The sequence below is a fragment of the Syngnathus acus genome, chromosome 6, assembly GCF_901709675.1.
Source record: "Syngnathus acus chromosome 6, fSynAcu1.2, whole genome shotgun sequence".
NCBI lineage: Eukaryota > Metazoa > Chordata > Actinopteri > Syngnathiformes > Syngnathidae > Syngnathus > Syngnathus acus.
The window spans coordinates 13,801,636-13,820,267 of record NC_051092.1 but is presented as its reverse complement, the minus strand read 5'-3'; the positions used below and the strand labels follow the sequence as shown (position 1 = coordinate 13,820,267).

The 18,632-nt window shown below is 43.0% G+C and overlaps 4 protein-coding genes and 1 long non-coding RNA gene across 17 annotated transcripts; 3 read left to right on the top strand and 2 right to left on the bottom strand.

Annotated features, from left to right (window-relative positions):
- The first annotated feature begins 761 nt into the window (after positions 1-761).
- Positions 762-6,310, top strand: ighmbp2 (immunoglobulin mu DNA binding protein 2). Of its 4 annotated transcripts, none has more exons than XM_037254445.1 (16): positions 762-946; positions 1,177-1,255; positions 1,588-1,757; positions 1,835-2,030; positions 2,125-2,222; positions 2,482-2,645; positions 2,720-2,920; positions 3,019-3,166; positions 3,241-3,415; positions 3,497-3,679; positions 3,746-3,864; positions 3,992-4,086; positions 4,257-4,380; positions 4,469-5,254; positions 5,311-5,510; positions 5,887-6,310. In XM_037254445.1, the coding sequence occupies exons 2-16, from the start codon at positions 1,179-1,181 to the stop codon at positions 6,082-6,084; spliced, it is 2,934 nt and encodes a 977-aa protein (XP_037110340.1). In that variant the 5' UTR covers positions 762-946; positions 1,177-1,178; the 3' UTR covers positions 6,085-6,310. The 4 variants fall into 4 exon arrangements, with proteins under 4 accessions (XP_037110340.1, XP_037110338.1, XP_037110339.1 ...); XM_037254443.1 differs by having other exon boundaries at positions 1,173-1,255; XM_037254444.1 differs by having other exon boundaries at positions 762-1,003; positions 1,173-1,255.
- Positions 6,311-6,894: 584 nt separating this feature from the next.
- Positions 6,895-11,965, bottom strand: rapsn (receptor-associated protein of the synapse, 43kD). 2 transcript variants are annotated; one of them, XM_037254458.1, is made up of 8 exons: positions 11,708-11,965; positions 10,959-11,297; positions 9,903-10,061; positions 8,760-8,858; positions 8,548-8,670; positions 8,342-8,395; positions 8,067-8,266; positions 6,895-7,677 (listed from the first exon to the last, which is right to left on the bottom strand). In XM_037254458.1, the coding sequence occupies exons 1-8, from the start codon at positions 11,930-11,932 to the stop codon at positions 7,605-7,607; spliced, it is 1,272 nt and encodes a 423-aa protein (XP_037110353.1). In that variant the 5' UTR covers positions 11,933-11,965; the 3' UTR covers positions 6,895-7,604. The 2 variants fall into 2 exon arrangements, with proteins under 2 accessions (XP_037110353.1, XP_037110352.1); XM_037254457.1 differs by having other exon boundaries at positions 8,067-8,395.
- On the top strand, positions 11,322-13,341 carry LOC119124454. Its single transcript, XR_005098278.1, has 2 exons — positions 11,322-11,494; positions 11,941-13,341. It is a non-coding gene; the product is annotated as an uncharacterized LOC119124454 (long non-coding RNA).
- kbtbd4 (kelch repeat and BTB (POZ) domain containing 4) lies at positions 13,019-16,194 on the bottom strand. 8 transcript variants are annotated; one of them, XM_037254456.1, is made up of 7 exons: positions 16,119-16,192; positions 15,930-16,014; positions 15,288-15,745; positions 15,085-15,226; positions 14,832-14,938; positions 14,400-14,544; positions 13,019-14,264 (listed from the first exon to the last, which is right to left on the bottom strand). In XM_037254456.1, exons 3-7 carry the CDS (start codon positions 15,738-15,740, stop codon positions 13,684-13,686), a joined length of 1,428 nt encoding a protein of 475 aa, XP_037110351.1. In that variant the 5' UTR covers positions 15,741-15,745; positions 15,930-16,014; positions 16,119-16,192; the 3' UTR covers positions 13,019-13,683. The 8 variants fall into 8 exon arrangements, with proteins under 8 accessions (XP_037110351.1, XP_037110342.1, XP_037110344.1 ...); XM_037254447.1 differs by having other exon boundaries at positions 13,019-14,544; XM_037254449.1 differs by lacking the exon at positions 15,930-16,014 and having other exon boundaries at positions 13,019-14,544; positions 16,119-16,194.
- Positions 16,195-16,633: 439 nt separating this feature from the next.
- Positions 16,634-18,319, top strand: LOC119124403 (protein FAM180A). 2 transcript variants are annotated; one of them, XM_037254345.1, is made up of 3 exons: positions 16,634-16,798; positions 17,017-17,078; positions 17,168-18,319. In XM_037254345.1, exons 1-3 carry the CDS (start codon positions 16,726-16,728, stop codon positions 17,510-17,512), a joined length of 480 nt encoding a protein of 159 aa, XP_037110240.1. In that variant the 5' UTR covers positions 16,634-16,725; the 3' UTR covers positions 17,513-18,319. The 2 variants fall into 2 exon arrangements, with proteins under 2 accessions (XP_037110240.1, XP_037110238.1); XM_037254343.1 differs by having other exon boundaries at positions 16,644-16,798; positions 17,002-17,078.
- Positions 18,320-18,632: the final 313 nt, after the last annotated feature.

The following is an 18,632-nucleotide window of genomic DNA, read 5'->3' as shown; positions in this document are numbered from 1 at the left end:
CATCCCAAACAATAATCATAACATTTGTGAAAATTAATGTCACAATAATACTACTAGTCAACAGCAAATTGTAATTAGAGATGGCTAAATGTGCACTTTTTTACTAGTACATCAAATTTTGGAAATATTTTCGTTTTTGTTGAACCTCTTATTCAGAAATATTACTAAATAATATACATTACATATTATATTTGTATACTACTTTTACTAATACTATGAATACCTGATGTGCTGTAGAAAAAAAAACAAGGGCAGACTATTTAAGATTTATTGACTATAGTTAATATGCAACATTTAGCCCATTTGTGTCTCACTATACCCTTCCATTATTGTTATTGTGAGTTACTTTATGGACTGCACCTTCCCTAATGGGGACAGTGTGTTCCAGAAAGACAGCCCCTCACATCCTCACGACATGCATCATCAAATTAGAGCGGACGTGCTGAAATGGAATCAGACGCTCTTGCACTTTGTTGTCATTTGTCACACAATAATGAACACATGAAGTCATTATTTGTATAGGCATCACCAAGGAGCATGTTCACAGACTGCACCGGTCTACCCAGTAGGTGTTGCCATATATTTGTTTTTTATTTCTACATTTATACATTTTATTTATTCCCTGGTACTATGAAGCAGACGCACAAATAATTACTCCCCTTTATGATAGTACAACAGTTACCTAAATAAAATGTAGTAGGTTTTAGTCTTTAGACGTTCAAAATGGTCAACAGGAGTTATATAAATTGATTCGTTCGTGGAGCGACAGGAAGCTCAGGCTTGGACCGGAAGTTTGACAGGTGCTAGCATGCTACAAGCTAACAGCCGGCTGTATTATTCAACAACAAAATGTGGTTTCATGCCTGAAACTCTGAAATATTTATAGTTTTCTTTTCCCGTCGCCTTTTTCATGATCGTTGCGGATACTTATTTCTAGCTGTCAGGGGTGAGTGCGTATTTTGATCGCGCAGGGAATGTTGTGAACGTGCTGTTAGCACGGTGGGTGAGCTAACCTGTCAACATTGCGCACAGTGTATTTTAGTGGTTCTTATAAATAAATGAAAGTGACCTTACATATCATCGCGCAGATGTTTTAGCTTATTTAGTATCCAGTGCATCATGTTGATAAGTGTTTTTGATTTTTTTTATAATAATAAAAATTATTATTTTAGGAAGAAATGGCAGTGGAAAAATTCGTTTCAAAGACACTGGAACTTCTCCAAGAAGAGAGGGAAGCTGAAATAGAGGAAACCAGGTTTGTGAAGAGAACTTAATGAAAACAATTATCAAAATATCTCAAACACAGCACCCTTACTTTGAAATTTGTAGTTACTTTTATCATTTGTTTCTGTAAATATTCCGTTTGTTGAGTATCTCACCGTACTTGCATTGGGTTTTCTCCGGCTTCCTCGCACATGCCTACAGCATTAGGTGTAAATGTGAATAGTTGTCATTTTCTGCAATTGACTAGCAACCAATCAAAAGTATACCCAGCCTTTTTTCCCAAAGTTAGTAGAAATAAACTCCAACTTACCTTCAACCATAAGATAAGTACAATAGAAAATGGATGGATTGCTTTGCCGACAGGGCATGGAAGGAGAACATCTCACTCAAGGAGCTTCAAAACAAAGGAGTGTGTCTACTAAAACTTCACGTTGCAAGTCAGTCCACAGGCCTGTACGGTCGAACCGTTCTCGTCCTTGAGCCAAGAAAGCATCTTGGCCTCTCATCTCTTCCGAGCAATAGCTTTGGACCTGGTAAGTTAGAAGAAGAAAATTGCTTTATGTCTGTGATTTTGCAACTCTGGTTGTAAATGGTGTACTCTTTGCCACAGGGGATATTGTTGGTTTGTATGACTCCAGTGGAATCAATGAGACGTCTCAGATCAGCACAGGCATTGTGACACGGGTCAGCCAGACCTCCATAAGCGTGGCTTTTGATGATTCAAAGGATGGGCTCAGTTTTGATACTGAGGGTCCATACAGTCTCTTAAAGTTGGCAAATGATGTAACTTATAAACGAATGAAAAGGTATGGAGTGCATTTTTTTAATGTGTATTTAAATTGACAATTGTATAGTTGTGTCATATATGAAATTTTTGTTTTTCTGTGTTTATGCTGGCAGGGCTTTAAATACGTTAAATGGATACAACAGTGGACCATCTGCAAATCTGATCAATGTTCTCTTTGGAGAAGCTAAACCTTCTTCTCATTCCCAGCCACGTAAGTGAGAAGAGACTTATTTTGAGACGTACGCATGTACTTATTTTGAGACGTACGCATGTTGTCCTTGTCTATAAAATTTTAGTTACACAAATGACAAGTGTATGAATGGCACAATATTGACAGCTTACACAATGAGATCCAATACAAGAGCTGTATCAAAATATTTCTTACCTTGTGGTTTGTAGTGGTGGAGAAATGCACTGCATCAAACTAAAAGTTGTGTCTAATGTTTTTTTTTGCTGTTGTTTTCTATAAGATGAAGATAAATTCTTTAACTCAAACTTGGATGATTCCCAAAGAGAAGCAGTGACGTTTGCTTTATCTCAGCGAGAACTGGCAGTGATTCACGGACCTCCAGGAACTGGGAAAACCACTACAGTAGTGGAGGTCATTCTGCAAGCTGTCAAACAAGGCCAAAAGGTGCAACAAGAAACTTTTTACAGTTTTATTAAACTAAAGCAACTCACTTGAGCTGTAATCTACTTTTTGTGCAGGTTTTATGCTGTGCCCCTTCGAATGTGGCGGTGGACAATTTAGTAGAGAGATTAGCCCGGTGCAAGGCTAAAGTTCTGAGGCTTGGTCACCCTGCCAGACTGCTGGAGTCTATACAAAAGCATTCGCTGGATGCCATCCTCGCCAAGAGTGACAACGCCAACATTATCGCTGATATACGCAAAGACATTGACAAAGCTTTTGTAAGTATGTGGGGACACAACCAAATGAGATTAATTTGCTAATCAATTAGTTGCCGATTATTTTTTGACACCTTGAACTTTATGTGTAATCCTCTCAGATGGGAATGAAGAAGAAGAGTGAAAAAGGAGAGCGGGGCAACCTCAGGAGAGAAATAGGTGAACTGAGAAAGGAGCTGAAAACCAGGGAAGCCACGGCCATGGTCCAGATTCTGAAAAGCGCCGACGTTGTGTTATCAACCAACACAGGTTGGTCAAGTAGCCAGATGGAAAATGTCACCTGAGAATCATCGTGATAGTGACCAGGGTCCGCTCATCTGCAGGTGCGTGTGATGATGGGCCACTGAAGTTCCTGCCGGCCGATCATTTTGACTGGGCAGTGATTGACGAGTGCGCCCAGTCGCTGGAGAGCAGCTGCTGGATTGCTCTGCTTCGAGCGCGCAAGTGCATTCTGTCAGGAGACTACAAGCAGTTACCAGCTACCATCAAATCACACAGGTAAACACTTTTCTTCCACTATTGGACATTTTGTCCTATCGTAGAGTTAGATTCTCATTCCTTACCTCTTGGTTCCTTCAGGGCAGCTGCAAAAGGCTTGTCCCTCAGTCTAATGGAGCGACTCATCCAGATGTATGGAGACTCAGTTGTGCGTATGCTAACAGTCCAGTACCGCATGAACGGTGCCATCATGGAATGGGCCTCCAAAGAGATGTACCAAGGAAGACTGACGGCACACAGCTCAGTGGAGGCACATTTGTTAAAGTGAGGATCAACTCGGTAAGGAAATAAATAAATGGAAATAACGACTGTACTAAATGTCTCGCACAGAGATCTACCTGGAGTCACCTGTGTGGAAGAAACCAGCACACCTCTTTTTCTCATCGACACTGCCAGCTGCGGTCTGACGGAAATGGAGGTGGCAGATGAGCAATCCAAAGGCAACCAAGGTTAAGACCTTTTTACTTCATTTGACTTAACACTGTAATTTATTTACAATAAATATCAGATTTAAAAGAAAATAGCCATAACAATTACTGTGAGCTTGATCTTTTAACATGATTTTATTTTTCCTAGGTGAGGTTGACATCGTAGCGCTGCACATTAAAGCGTTGACTGAAGCTGGGGTGAATGCCAAAGACATCGCCGTAATTGCGCCGTACAATTTACAAGTAAGTTGTTAAAGTGGGAAGCTTTATTCATAATAATCGGAATTGGACTTTTGTCTGTTCATCTTGTATTTTGGTTCCCATCAGATTGTGAGGGTTTAGCAAATATTTTGGCCAGGGCGTTTACTTTTTAACACCTGATAATAGTTTTAACTTTTTGCACCTCTGTGAAGGTTCACCTTCTGCGTCAGAAACTTTCTGCAAGGCATCCAGAGCTGGAAATCAAGTCAGTGGATGGTTTTCAAGGCAGAGAGAAAGAAGCTGTGGTTTTGTCTTTAGTCCGATCCAATCGAAAAGGTACCTTTTTGTGTTAGGTGGCGGTCACATGGCAGCATATTTGCTACCTGAAATCGATTTGGACAATGTTCGTACTTCCTGAATGCAGGTGAAGTCGGATTTCTGGCGGAGGACAGAAGGATAAACGTGGCCGTCACACGTGCGAGACGTCACGTGGCCATCGTGTGTGACACCCAGACAGTTCAGAACCACGCTTTCCTCAAGACGCTGGTCCATCACGTCACAGAGTACGGCGAGGTCCGAACAGCATTTGAATACCTACAAGACATTGTCCCGCAGAATTACATCCGTGACCACAAAGACACAAAGTCTGACACTTCGACGACACAGAAGGCCGAGGGAAAGAAAGCCAAAGCGGTTCCGAAGAAATCAAATGGAAGTAATACAAACGCAACTAAACGCAACAATCCCATCAAGCCGTGCACACCAACGCCCGCTGAGGAGGAACAGAAGAAAAAACGACAAGGTGAAATTCGAGAAATGATGGAGAACTTTCTGAAGAACCTCAGTAAGAGTGAACTCGAGTTCCCGCCGTTGTTCAACTCTCACGACCGACTGCTGGTACACCAGATTGCCGAAGAGCTGGGCCTCACACACCAGAGTAAAGGCGAGGGCAAAGAAAGGTGTATCACCATCTCCAGCCCAACAGCACCAAAGGTGGAGGAAAAAGAAGAGAGTGAGGCAACAGTCGCTTCCCAGGAGCAGGCCACTCCTCAACACCCCCCGAAGGAATCAACACGTGAATCTGCGTTGGATTTAAAAAGTTTACATATTGAGCGAATGAGGAGGGAACAGCAGAAAAGGGAAGAAAATGCTCAACAAAAGAAGCAGCAGAAAATCTCAGTTGCTACAAAGAAGTCCGCCCCTGCTAAAGGTTAGCAATGAAAACGTCTTTGCTGAACTTGTGCTAACTGAGTTTTCCTCTCCCAGGAAAGAAGCCGACCAAAGCCGGCGCCTGTGAAATAGCGGCGGCCGCTTCACCGGATGATGACTTTGACACCCTCATCCGCGCCGTGGTGAAGGCAGACAGCGTGTGCAGTTTTGTCAAGTGTAAAGCCTCAGTGCTAACTCTTGGACAGCTTTGCCTTTTCTGCAACAGGCAATATTGCCTCAGTCACCACATACCAGAGGTAAGGCGGCGGGAAAAATCTAAACTTGACAAGTAGACTTTTTATTATTTTAAATTTGCTTGAAAAGCTTGTGCGATTACATAATTCTTGTTTCATCAAACCATAAGTTTGATATTTTCGGCCAAAATGATTAAGGCTGGTCAAATATGCTTTTTAAGGCAAATTATGATATTCAACAAATAATTGTAATAATTAAATAACATTTGAAGCAAATTATGATATCCAACAAATAATTGTAATTAAATAATATTTGAAGCAATCAAGTGCAATAGGATAATTTCCCCTTGCACAGCTGATGAGCGCTCAGAGCACATGGTTGGGAATCATGTTTCTTAAACCGTCATTTGTTCAAGTCTAAAAATGTTTATCATTTTAGGTGCACGGCTGTGGCGATAAAGCCAAGACTCACGCTCGAATCAGGATTAGCAAGGAGGGTGTTCTGTACGCCGGCAGCGGAACAAAAGACAAATCCATGGACCCCACTAAGAAAGTGCATCTACACAGGAAACTGGACTCGAAACTCAAAGATATGGCAACTCAGAGGAAAACAAAAAACAAAGAGAAGGATGGTTGATGATTGTGGAATAAAGCTGTGCCAGGCCTGCCGAAAAATATTTTTGTTTTGTCCCCCAATTTATTCTGTAAACAAAATACAATACATTGAACAAGAGGGTACATTCACCCACGTTAAAACACAAAATAGAGAGGCAAGCAACATTGTGTCGCAAAGACAAATCTAAGATGGAGGATCACAGCGACAACTGCGGACGTGCAACTACAATAAAGCTATTCACTTCCTACTCTTCATTTTCTTCTTGTAGCCTTAAGTTTGCCAAGTTATTTTAATATCATGTATAAAGTCAGCTTCGACGAGTATCTCCCATCTTCTTGCAAGCTACAGGACACCAAAATCCATCATTATTCAGTCTGGATGTGTGAACCATGAGAGGTAGTTTATTCTTGTCAGCATTGGGGAAATACACCTTTAAAGAAAAAAATTGTCCTGTTTTACTTTTATCTCTAAAACTTTTTTTTCACTGTGAAATGTGACCGCATTTCACGTTTAAATACCAAATCAATGTCAAATTTAAACATATCTTAGTCAAGAAAAATACAATCACTGATCACAAAATTAGGTACACCAGTGCAATCTAAAAGAGCCAATAAAATATGTAGCTGTATAAGTATTCTCCCTTTATAAAGATAATATCACATTTTGACACTTCTAAAATGTTTAACAAAATAAATGTAACAAACACATGGTTACCGCTAAATAGAATTATTAAATTATATACTCGAGTAGATACATGACTAGATTTGGATTAATCCGTGTTTGGCATTCTATAGTCAATGAAACATGCAACATCGGACATGCAGACTTCTCAATTCTACAAAAGCTCACTGCCATTCTTCCCATCTTATTTTTTTTTTAAATGACCAATTAATCCCTAGTTCCCCAAAAAAAAGCAACGACAAGATTCCCTGTTCGGCAATCCGTGTCCTTCGCTACTAAAGTTCGAGATATGAACGGAAAAAGGAATTTCTATGAAGAACACAATGTGCGTTGATCCGGCTCCTTAAATTCAAGGAGAAAACAGCTCCATAAACATGTTTTTGTAAAGACATGATAGTCTCATTAAGTTTTTTGCAAGACACTTCTCCCCTAAAGTTTACGGTATGTACAGTAATAAAATATCACGTGGAGAATTCAATAACAGCTGAATAGAATATTCATGATGCAAGAAATGTTCTTAACCTTATTGTACAAGTCCTTTGCTACTTCTTCTCACTCTGCAACCAAAGGCCAAATACTGCAGCCTCTATTCAAAAGTGGCAAACGGACGTTTTACCTACATCGTTCTCTTCAGTCACTTCCAAAGTGATGTCAGTAAAGAAGACGAGTGAGTCCTCAGAGTGGGGCGCCCGGCTTCCGTTCAGCGTCCCTCAGCGTAGGGCCACGAATTAGACCAAAGATAGTCATCTCTTCGCCGAGGCTGCCCGCTTCTGTCACGAGCGCTCGGCAGCACGTGAGGCGTCAACGCACCGTGTTTGGAGATCCGTAGGTTGAAGGTAGCGGGGAAAAAAAAAAAAAAATCACACGAATCCTGGCTTCATGGAGTTTTTGAAACACTTGGGACAGCCTTTTGTCCCGTTAGTCTGCAGACACCTGGAAGACCACCAAGGTTATTAGTTAACAAAAATGAGGGAAATTACTTCATGTACAATTGAAAAACCTTTTTTTGTAAATTAAATAAAATTTTAAAAACGTTTTTTTCTGTTGTTATCTTTGTCAATTAATTTCACACAAAACTTTTTGGAGCTGATTTGAAATGTTTTTATTTCTCTATTTAAAATTTGAGAATTTTAGTATATATTTTTGAAAATTCTCTTGACATGTATTAAAAAAACTAAAACTAATGCTAAAACTAAAGCTTTGTTTTAAAAAAATTAAATTAAATTAACAAACATGCTCTAAAACCTGATTGAAACTCTGAAACAGAATTTGTAAAACCAAAATAAAACTACAATACCACATACTAACTAAACAACACTCACTTGTAGTGGAAAATGTGGGAACAGGGCAAGGCCTGCAGCTTTTGGTCCCTGTCCCCGATGGACTCGCCACACATGCCGCAGTAGAGCTCCAGCTCCTCCACGCACTGCAGGAACTTCACCACCTGTTCACGCAGCTCCTCCTGTCTGCCCTGACTCCTGTAGATGCCCTCCCTCAGGCAATGGGCCTTCAGCGTGCACAGCTTCAAGCGCAAACACAGCGAGGTCATCGGTAGAATTTGCACGATTTTACGTTGATGGCGAGGAACATCACAAACCTTGTTTCCCATTCCATCTGCCAGGGCCTGAGCTCGTTCCAGAGAATCCAGAGCCTGGATGATAAATAATATATCAAATACACAAACACATCAGTTGATACAGGTATACCTAATGTTGTGTCCAGTCAGTCTATATATGAGACGTTAGCTTTCTAGCGCTAATTAGCCACGGCTCTTTAACTAAAAACATGTTCTAATTGGGGTACCTTAATATATTCCTTCACCAGAAGCCAACACTTGGCCACTGCCAGCTGCACATGAGCTTGCCCAAGTCGATTCCCAATCTCAGTCATGATACCCAACGCCGACTCGTAACGAGGGAATGCTTTCTGAAAGAGACAAGAAGTTCAAATGGTTCCAATCAAAGCTCATTTGACTGACACAAGAAAATCAGGGAACTCAAGTGATGGCGACTTACATCACAGTCACGCCGATAACGGTGTATGTCTGCAAAGTTCAGCAAACACAGAGCCTGCAGAGGACGGTCGCCGTGCTGCAGAGCAATTTTCATTGATTCCTTCGGAAGGAAAAAATTGGAGTGAGCGGAGAATGAAAATTAAAAATGGCACCATATGAAAATAAATTATCTGGGAACAAGAGGGGCAAAAGATGACTTGTGAGATATTTTTGAGCTCTCGCCCTCCATTCTAAATATAACCGGATGTGTAAATTATTTGGCTAAACACGTTTGGTGAGTGTAATCAATCTGGAAAGAATCTTGCTATTTTGTTCCTCGACACAAAGTCAATGACATCAAGTTATTCCCTGCCCCCTTCCACAGCACATAATTAGAACAGAGAGCAGAGGAGACTAAAGGCCCTCCTCTTCATTAACACTTTAAACCTCTGTGGGCATATTTTGGTGAAGGTCTAAGGTCTAGTACAAGACAACAACTGCTACTCACACCTGTCAGCAAGCGAGCGTGTACTGTATCAATGGATTTGACATCAGGAAGGCCAAAGACCTCACTTGTGAAATATTTACCATAAGCAGTAGTGGTACAAAGAATACTTTTGTAAATGCAAAGGCTTTGCAAAGTGAAAACAAGTTGTTAACAAATCTGACAAACTTGAACTCCTTTTCTCACTCGTCTGTCATTGCTGACAACGAGGCGCTCTAAAATGGCTGCACCAGAAGAAGCCCTGGATGTCAAGTCGGACTTTTGCAACCAAAAAAAATACCCCTTCCTTGCTCTCTCATTTCTCTCTATGTAATGTGCGTACACTCGCGGCAGAATGAGGCGCTCTTATGCAGCCTATCCGGAAGAAAGATGAATTTTCAGGGTGAAACATACCGAGCTAGCTAACTGCACGTCACAATTTTATTTGATAACCGTCCTGACAGTTTTCTTCAAACACGTATTATGTATTTAGAAACAAATCTCCGAACTCACTTTACAGGGACTTTTAACAGCCAGCTCGGTTAAAAATGAAACTTGGACGTCTTTAGCCGTCAATGGCAGTGAATGATTGTAAAGGAGTTGAATCAGTACTTTTACCAGAGTCTTAGGTATACACATTGTTTTTTTTACACCCAGAGTATAAATATAGGTTGACTGTACCTCACAGCATTCCATGGCGTCCGGGAGGCGCTCCAGCTTCCTATAGGCCACGGACATGTGGTACTGACTCATGGCTCGATACTTGAGGCTCCAACCTTTGCCGTAGTCGTTGACCAGCTCGGCTGCTTTGCAGGGGAAGAACAGAGCTTTCTCGTAGTCCTGCGGGCAGACATTTTCAGGATGAGTCAAAATATGACAGCGTCCAAATAAAGAAGCTCAAACTGGGCACTTATCTGGGGACGTGTGCATAAAATAACACCGCGAGCACATTCTCCACATGCCACATGGTCACAATGCCATTGAAACCAATCCTCCACGAGGAGCTGGGGGATTACTCTTACAAATCTCTGATGTCAAGGCTACGCCATGACGCCCCCCTCCCACAACGGGTCCTCATGACTAACAATGCCCACTACTGCATGAGCTAACAGTTGGTCATGTTTGTTTGGATGCTCCACGGTGTTATCATGCTCTGCAAATACGCAACGGTGGAGCTTGCGATTGCACAATCAAGTCACACGTGCCACCCGATGTCAATGGGCTGCGGCTGCTGTTTAGCCTCGCTATAAAAGAGACAATGCACAAAGCCAAATAGAGGCCAGCATGCACATGCTATTCTCCCTGAAAAAATTGCATAACAATATTTTGCTTTCTCGTTTCCTGTTGGTCAACGAGATAAATCATCACGATAGAAGAACATGGGCTATCTAAGTCAAGGGTGGGCCATTATGACTGTCAACGCCTTATAATATATACAGTATAGGCTACACAATAAACTGGTGAATAACTAGTTTTGAAATCAGAGACTAGTAAAAACGGCTAATATTTTAAATAAATGTGATTTAAATTTATTTAACATTTAAATGTGAAAAAATGAATGCTCACAATTTTTCTAATTTTTAAAAGTGAAGACAATTTTGTAATTTTAGTATTGACACATGAAGTCGATACACAATTTGTCATACCATGATCTGGCGGGCCGTATCTGGCCCCCGGGCCTTGAGTTTGACACCCATGATCAATGTGTTTGTGAGTGACCGATGTCATTTGTGTTACCTTCAGGTGGACGTAAATATTTCCCAGACTGCAGCAGACACGGCACTCCAGCATCTTGTCGTCATTGTTGTGCGCGTAGCGCAGGGCCTTCTCATAGCTCTCCAGAGCTTGTTGGAAGTGGCTGAGGCCCAGGAAGGCATTGCCCATGCTGAGACACACCTGCCCATTGAGCTGCAGGCTGACCGTGGTGCCCTGCATGTTCAAGCAGGTCTTACAATACGAGACCGTTTTGTGAAAGTCGCACAACTTCTCGTTGCTGCGCGCCAAGTTCAGGTAGCCCTCGGTCAGGTAATCCGGATCCTCCATTTCTCGAGCCGTGTCGATTTGATCCAAGGCGTACTGCGGAGATGAAATAATGTGAACATTGCATGAAAATGATTCTTCAGTTGGGTGAGAAGCGAGCGGCACTTGAGTAAGGCCGATTATGTCAACAAGACACCCCACACCGACTATCGGATTGCGGTACACTTATTTACTCTGCATTGGGCGCAAGCCACACATGGAAGTCGTGCTAAGAAGATATAACCTTTGATCCGGTACCATTTAAAAACATCTCGCGCATCGTAGAAATGCGCAATTAGTGCGCAGAGTCGTTCCGATGACACGCTGATAATATTCGGAGGCATGCGTTCTTGAAATGATGTCATGTGAGAGCAGATTGTTGGTTGCGTAACACCGATGACAAATGAACAGCAATTAGATTTAGCGTAAATGTTTTACATACGCTAGTTGTTGGCGGGTAGTCTTACCCTGAGCATGTCTTTATATTTTCCCATTTCCGAGTGCGCCGTGATCAAACATCCCAAAACTCGAAACTTCCCTCCAGGATCCGAAGTTTTCTCCAACACCTTTGTCCACACTTGCAAAGCTTTGTCGGTCTGATTGGACTGGTACAGCCTCAGTCCTTTCTCGATCTGTTGCTTGGTTTGGTCCTGGCCCATCTCTGTATTGAGGTGCCTCATAAAAATATTCATTTGTTTAGGCCATTGGACTTCGGCGAGGTAGCGAGAAAGCAGATCTCCGCCATGCTGAACACTGAAGATCCCCTGAAGATGATCCCCCGCGAGCTCGGTGCCAGAAGGCCTAACACATCCAGATCCCTCAACTCCGGCTGCGCTGGGACAGAAAGGAAACCGGATCCAACCGAGTCACGACCATTATCACCAGCGGCTTCGTGATAAACCCGAGAGCCGGGCGAATATTTTCCCCATTTAACTCTGCAGTAATCCCCCCTAGGCATGAAGGTATCAAAGTTCTTCTTCGAATTTCTGTTTGAAAAACTCCAAAGAAACACGTTTCCTAGCCGAGGGCTAGCAGCGATATCCCAGAATATCTACTCCCTCCGCACCCGAGCAAAAGGAATTCTCAGCACCCCTCAGTCCAACCCCCTCCACCTTCCTCGTAGTGCTGGCGCTACAGCAGATGGCCTTGTCACTCCAAACCATGTGTCCCCTTCAGGAATTCTGCTCTGTCCTCAGCAAGCCGCCCCAAGGTCACCAGAGCTCCTAGTGATCCACCTTCATACTAAATACCATTTTCATTTAACATCACTTGCCTCGAGATCGCAAACACAATACAATATACCCCCGCCCCCCCCCCGGCTTAGACAATAGAGCAAGGTGCAAGTTGTCTTTCCCAGGTTTCCCAGAGCTCGCACGTGAGACGGCGATGTCCGAAGTGGAGAATCGTGGGGCCTTATGGAGGCGCATATATGCTACCAGAAAACACTAGCGCTCATCTCAGCGTCAGCAACTGACGCTTAGAATAGTTCACAAAGTCTGTAAGCGGGCTTGGGTTTCAGCCGCACAGCCTCCTGCAGCACATCAATGGGATCAAAGTAGGAGCGTTGACTCCTTCGAGTTCCTTTTAGCTCACCGAGGAGACAAACGCCTCTCGCTATCTTCATGCTCGTGCGGCCATTAAAAGGGGGTGATTGTCGTTTAGAGAATAACTTTTTTTTGTTAATCTGGCTTGACGATAGTGATGATCCTTGCGATCCACCTCAAGGATTTTGGAGAAACAACCAATCAGAGACAGGCATATTTTGGGCAAAAGTGGCATTAAGTTGCTACAGCAATATATTTGACCAAAAACACGGTACATTAAAAAAAATACTTTTGAAAGACAAACACGTTTGAAAAGTAAAAAAAGAAAACATCACCTGTTATATGGATGCACATCAATATTTGACAATTAAAGAGCCGATCAAACATTTCTTTACGCAATATACTGTTCATACGTGAAACATTTATACTTGACGCTAAGTGCATGCGTGTGTGTGTGTGTGTGTGTGTGTGTGTGAGAGAATAAACATACCAGTGTACTCATCACTGCTTACGCCGTCGCCAGATATTCCATGACTCCTCCAAAAAGCTAGTAATATGAAAATAAAAAACACATTTAAAAAGAGCCAGGATAAGTTTCAGGCGACCCTCAATACAATAAAGTGTATGGCTGGCCTGAAATGAAGCCGTGTTCACTGTTACGGCTGAAATGAAAAGGTGAGAATCAGAAAATGTGTAACGGGTGGACCGGAAGGCCTGGCTCGCCACCAATGATCTAAGCTTGTCTTTATGGACCCTGTTTGTGAAGTGGTGCATGCTGGGAGAAGGAACTTTGCCCCAACAGTTACCAAAATATTCAATGATCCAAAAGCTGATTGAAGAGGTCCGCCTCAACATTTGTCCACACAGTACGTTACGTTCAGAGCGAGAGAGAAGAAAGGTTAGGCCAAGACAAATTGCCAGTTTGTCAAGAGGATTTTCAGCCCTCTGATAACGGAGACGACGGATGTCGCCGGGTTGAACTTTAACGTGTTGGCGTCGCCTTTCTTACACTTGTCCCGAAAAACGTAGATGCAGCCGTTACAGCTGGCCACTTTCCACAGCGAGGGCACGCAGCTCCACGCTTCGGGAAAACGCAGGCGGGTGAAGCTCTCCAGCAAAGGGTTGTAACAAACCAGCGAGTCTCCTTCGGCCACGATGAAGATGACGTCCATATGGACGGCGGCGTGCATGCATCCGGCGAACGGCAGCATGTACGGTTTGATCTGGCAGTTCTGGGACGTGGTGTCAAAACATTGAATGAGGCGCGACGGCTTAGTGAAAAAGTCCATGTCGTTCTCCTCGCCGCCCAACAAATAGATGGTACCTCCCAAGTTGACGCCGGCGGCTCCCGAAACGGCCGTGTCCAGCTGGCTGGTCTCCGTCCACATGTTGTCCTTCACTGTGTAGAAGATGACAGCGTTGGACAGCGTGTCCTGCAGCGTCTTGCCGCCCAGAGAGTAGATGGCGTCCTCGCTGGAAACTGACACCATGGTGTGGTGGAGGCGGTCCCGAGGTAGCGGCGCGCAGCGCTCCCAGTCCATGGTGTGCATGTTGCACTTCCACATGCGGCGCGGGATGGAGCCGCCCACCACGTAGAGGTCACCCCCGTGCTTACAGGCGGCGGTGATTTGGTGACACAGGCTGTTTTGGCCGCTCACGCTGATGGCGTCGTCTTCGTCGCAGTGAAGCGACACGGCCAAGGAGTGAGTCCTCGTGTCCTCTTTGCCGATCAGGTAAATATGAACGTTTTCACCGATTTCCTGGAGCCAAAGAAAAAACAACAACTCAGAAACTGACATTATTTGCCCATATTAGGTCTTTTCAAAATAATAATAATTAGCTGGAGTTGAAATCGGCTCTCTTGAAACTCTCTTTTGTAAATCACATATTTGAAATGCAACTGTCAAAGATGACATGTTTTGACATGTGAGAAAGAGTGTGGCTATAATGTCTTCGTTCAGACAAGGTATTCTTGAATATTTTTGAGACAATAATCTAATAACGGTCGTGTTGTTGAGCATTTTTATGAACAGTGCCAAAATTGGACCTTCAGATTTTCTTGGAGAATACAAGCAAACTCCTCTCTTTCCACTTTGTTGTGATTTATCCATGATTCGATGGCCACAGTTGGATTCTGGGAGCTTGGAACCCCATCTAGAAGAAAAAAAAAAAAAAGCATAACCATTTTAATAGTACAAGAAGACGTCTTCCTATAAAAGTAAAAAAAATAATGTAAGATCACGTAACACACTCAACTTGTGAAATGAGCTCTAATGTTTCTAAAAATGCACAAAGCAGACCTTTGATGATGTCTAAGAGCAGACAGAGGGGTAGATTGAGGAATTCCTCAGTCAGATGAAGTTGGGCCAAGTGGATTTTAGCGCAGTGTTTGGCAGACGTGTACAACTCCTGGTCACTGTGCCTGTCTGCAAGCCACATCACCTGGACGAGGACATTATCATAAAACACTTAAAACGATTGATAAGTTGGAACACCAACTCACCTGCAGACAATTCTTGACCTCCACAGTCCGCGAGAGAAACCGAGAACATTCTTCAAAAAGGGCCGTTAACTGGTACATATCTGCCATCTCGTAAGTGTCCTGCAGCTCTTCCACCCTCAGTTTAATGGTACCGTGGTAGATATAGTCAACCAGCAGCTGGAAGACAGCGGCGCCTACATCCTTCAGTTCGATACAGCGGTTGTGGGACTCTTTGAGGTTGGAAGTGAACATGGAGCGGAAGAAACTGCTCTGCGCCGATAGCACGAGTCGGTGTAGGTGGAATTCTTTGCCGTCCACTGTGACGGTGACGTCAGCAAACAGGCCGTCTTCCAGGCACAAGTCCATGATGCTTTTCACCACCCGGCTGGAGTGGGAGCGGTCGGTGAAGGTGTAGCCCTGAAAGTAGTTCTCCTCGCCCCCGACACTGAGGCCCCCCTCCTCACTAGACTCCATCTCACCTGGCTGGACAAAAACAAGGGGGGACACTATTACCAATACAACACGTTCAGCTTTATTTTGATTTATTTAGCTTTTTTTTGGTAAGATCTGTGCACAAAATCTGACACAAAACAATGAACGCACAAGCTGAAAGACGAACTATATAATAAACAACAATATTTTGATGCTTAGTATGTGATATACCAGTGTCGCGTAGATCGCGTTAGCACATGTTAGCACAGCTCTCTGCTCAGCGCCGAAAATAATTCATCCGTCAATGGACGTTTGCCTAGAATTTTTTTGTTCAACAAAATAATATCTTAGAATGTCAATATTCAAACAGGACAATCACCTTCACCCACTTTAGTATTAAGAAGCAGCGAAATTACTCACAGGAAGTAAATAAACTTTGCTACGGTCAGCTGATCATTATCTTCTTCTACTATGTGTTACCGGACGGCGTACGTACACTACTGCCTCTCACAGGCCAGAAGTATATTGCATGAACATAATACAGCCATGTACAAACACGTTTGCTGCTTTGGTTGTGTATACATTTTGTAGAGATCTTTTGTGGAGATGTGGTTTATATGGAAGCTATAAATATTTTTTTCGACGTGAAATAAACCAAACAACTAAAATAATGTGGTTGCATAAGTGTGCAATTAGATAGATGTTGTTGTAAAATGTGCTATACAAATAAACCCTACATATGTTCTATTATATATATTATATTTGCAAGTAAAATGTCAACAGGTTTTCTTAGCCTCGATTAACTGTGTTAAACCTTCTTCCTTGATTACTTCTGCAGAATTTAAATACTTTGGATCAGAAAGAGCAAGATCCAAAATATTGCTGTTCCATATTACGGCCATCTGGCTTTGAATTCCTTTTTCCAGGGAGGAAAAAAATTTGTGGTATTCTGACAGAGTTGCCTGAACTCAGTACGAGACAAGCGAGAAGGGAGAAGGATGCAGTAGTGTCATGTGGAAAATGAAGAATGAAGATGAGAATCCAATTAAGAATTTGGCACCTGGTCATCATGTGGATGTGTTTCGAACGAGCACTGCAAGGTAACTTGGAGCATGTTAGAGTTGGACAGATTTATTTTTGCAGACTAAGACTGAGCTGACAAATGGACGCCAAAACTAACTGACACTTGTAGTTTAATTATCAATGTGATAACGTGACTGCGATTTAACAATATAAAGTGCAAAGCTTCATGCATGCACCGAACCTTTTTATTCATTTATAATTAATCTAGCAAAGTATTTTGTGTTTTCTGCTCAAGATCCTTCTGCAGGTAAAGGTCCAGCTGGCTCGTCAGTTGTTGATGCAAACCTGATGTTCGAGGTACTGTTGCTATACTGGTCTTCAGTGACTATAAATCACAACACTCTGGTTCCATTTAAAACAAGTTGCTTCACAATACCTTCTTGCAGTTTTTGCTGGGAGGCGTGGAACTCAACCAGGACAATAACATTGTCCTCCTTGATGAGGAGATGGCATCAATGAGGTCTGGGCGGGCCTTCCTCTCTCAGATCAACGACAACATACCCAGAAGTCTGAGTTCCATGGAACAGATGGTGGACATGCTGAAGAGTCAGAAGAAGCAGCCGCTGACTCAGGATCAGTTTGACACGCTGGTCTTGACCACGGTTCTCTCGGCACACCGGGCTGGTACCGGAAGACCCGAGGAACAAGAGGCCTGGGGTGAAGTGCTCCTGCAGCTCGCAAATATCACAGTGCACGAGCTACGTGGAAGTTATCTCTTCAATTATATGTAGAAAAATAGCAATGATAAATTGCAATAATAAACAAATCAATTTCATGCAACATTACAATGATCATCTACCCATTTTTACTACAAACACATTTTCACATTTAGATTTACAGTGCCTGCCAATACCAAATGAAATACATTCAAAATGGAAGACGAAAGCTCACGCATGATCCAAAACCTGAAAGAATTGTATTTACCGACAGCAGTCCAATTTGATTAGAAGTTAAGGCCCAGTGCTAATGAGGTCACACTGCCCAACATCTGCTCCCACCACCAATGCCGCTAATTATGAGAAGATATCGACGGCCACTGGTCGGCTGCCTAATTAATTCTGATATTGATCCATGTAGCGACCATGTCTTTTTGACAATGACCCTCCGTATGTCTTGGCCCTCATTCACTGGCGACACAATGGGCTCCAGCTGTGAGATCAGCCACGCACGCACGCACACACGCACGCACGCACACACACACTTGACGTATTATCTACAATGTTGCTCTCAGCAGCATCCATGGCTACATTAACCAATGATTTCCCCTACTGTACTTATATCGGTACCAATGATGAGAGCCCAGTGTAATTATATATTGATTAAAGCTAACAATTGATTTAATCATCTAACACCTCATATGTTGATTCTCCCATATGGCTCGGTCAATGAAAATGCCTTTTTTTGCTTACTCAAGAGCTTCTATCTTCTCCCCCAAATCGTTCAGCCCTACTCAGATGTCTGCGAATGATTAAAAATGACATAAAGATTGGTTGTGTCTTGGCCTGTAAGGTGAAATAAACCAAAGCAATCATGTGCAATGGTGGCCCGGCTTTCCATACATTTGGTTTATTGATTCCGTATTGACCAGTAGGAAAATGGATGCTAATATTCTCGTGAAATCTATCAACTCATGTTACCAAATGTTACGGCGTGTGTGTGGAGGTCGCGGCTGAGCTCCACGCGATTAAAGCAGCTCGGCCGGGGTTAAGCTCATTAACATGTTATGAATATCACCGGGGCCTGGGAACGCAATGGAGAGGAGGAGCCAGCTGAGCTCCGATTGGTCGGAGCTTGTTTCGAGCAGGGACGAGCACCCGGTGACCTCAAGGGTCATCGAAAGCACTGTGATGA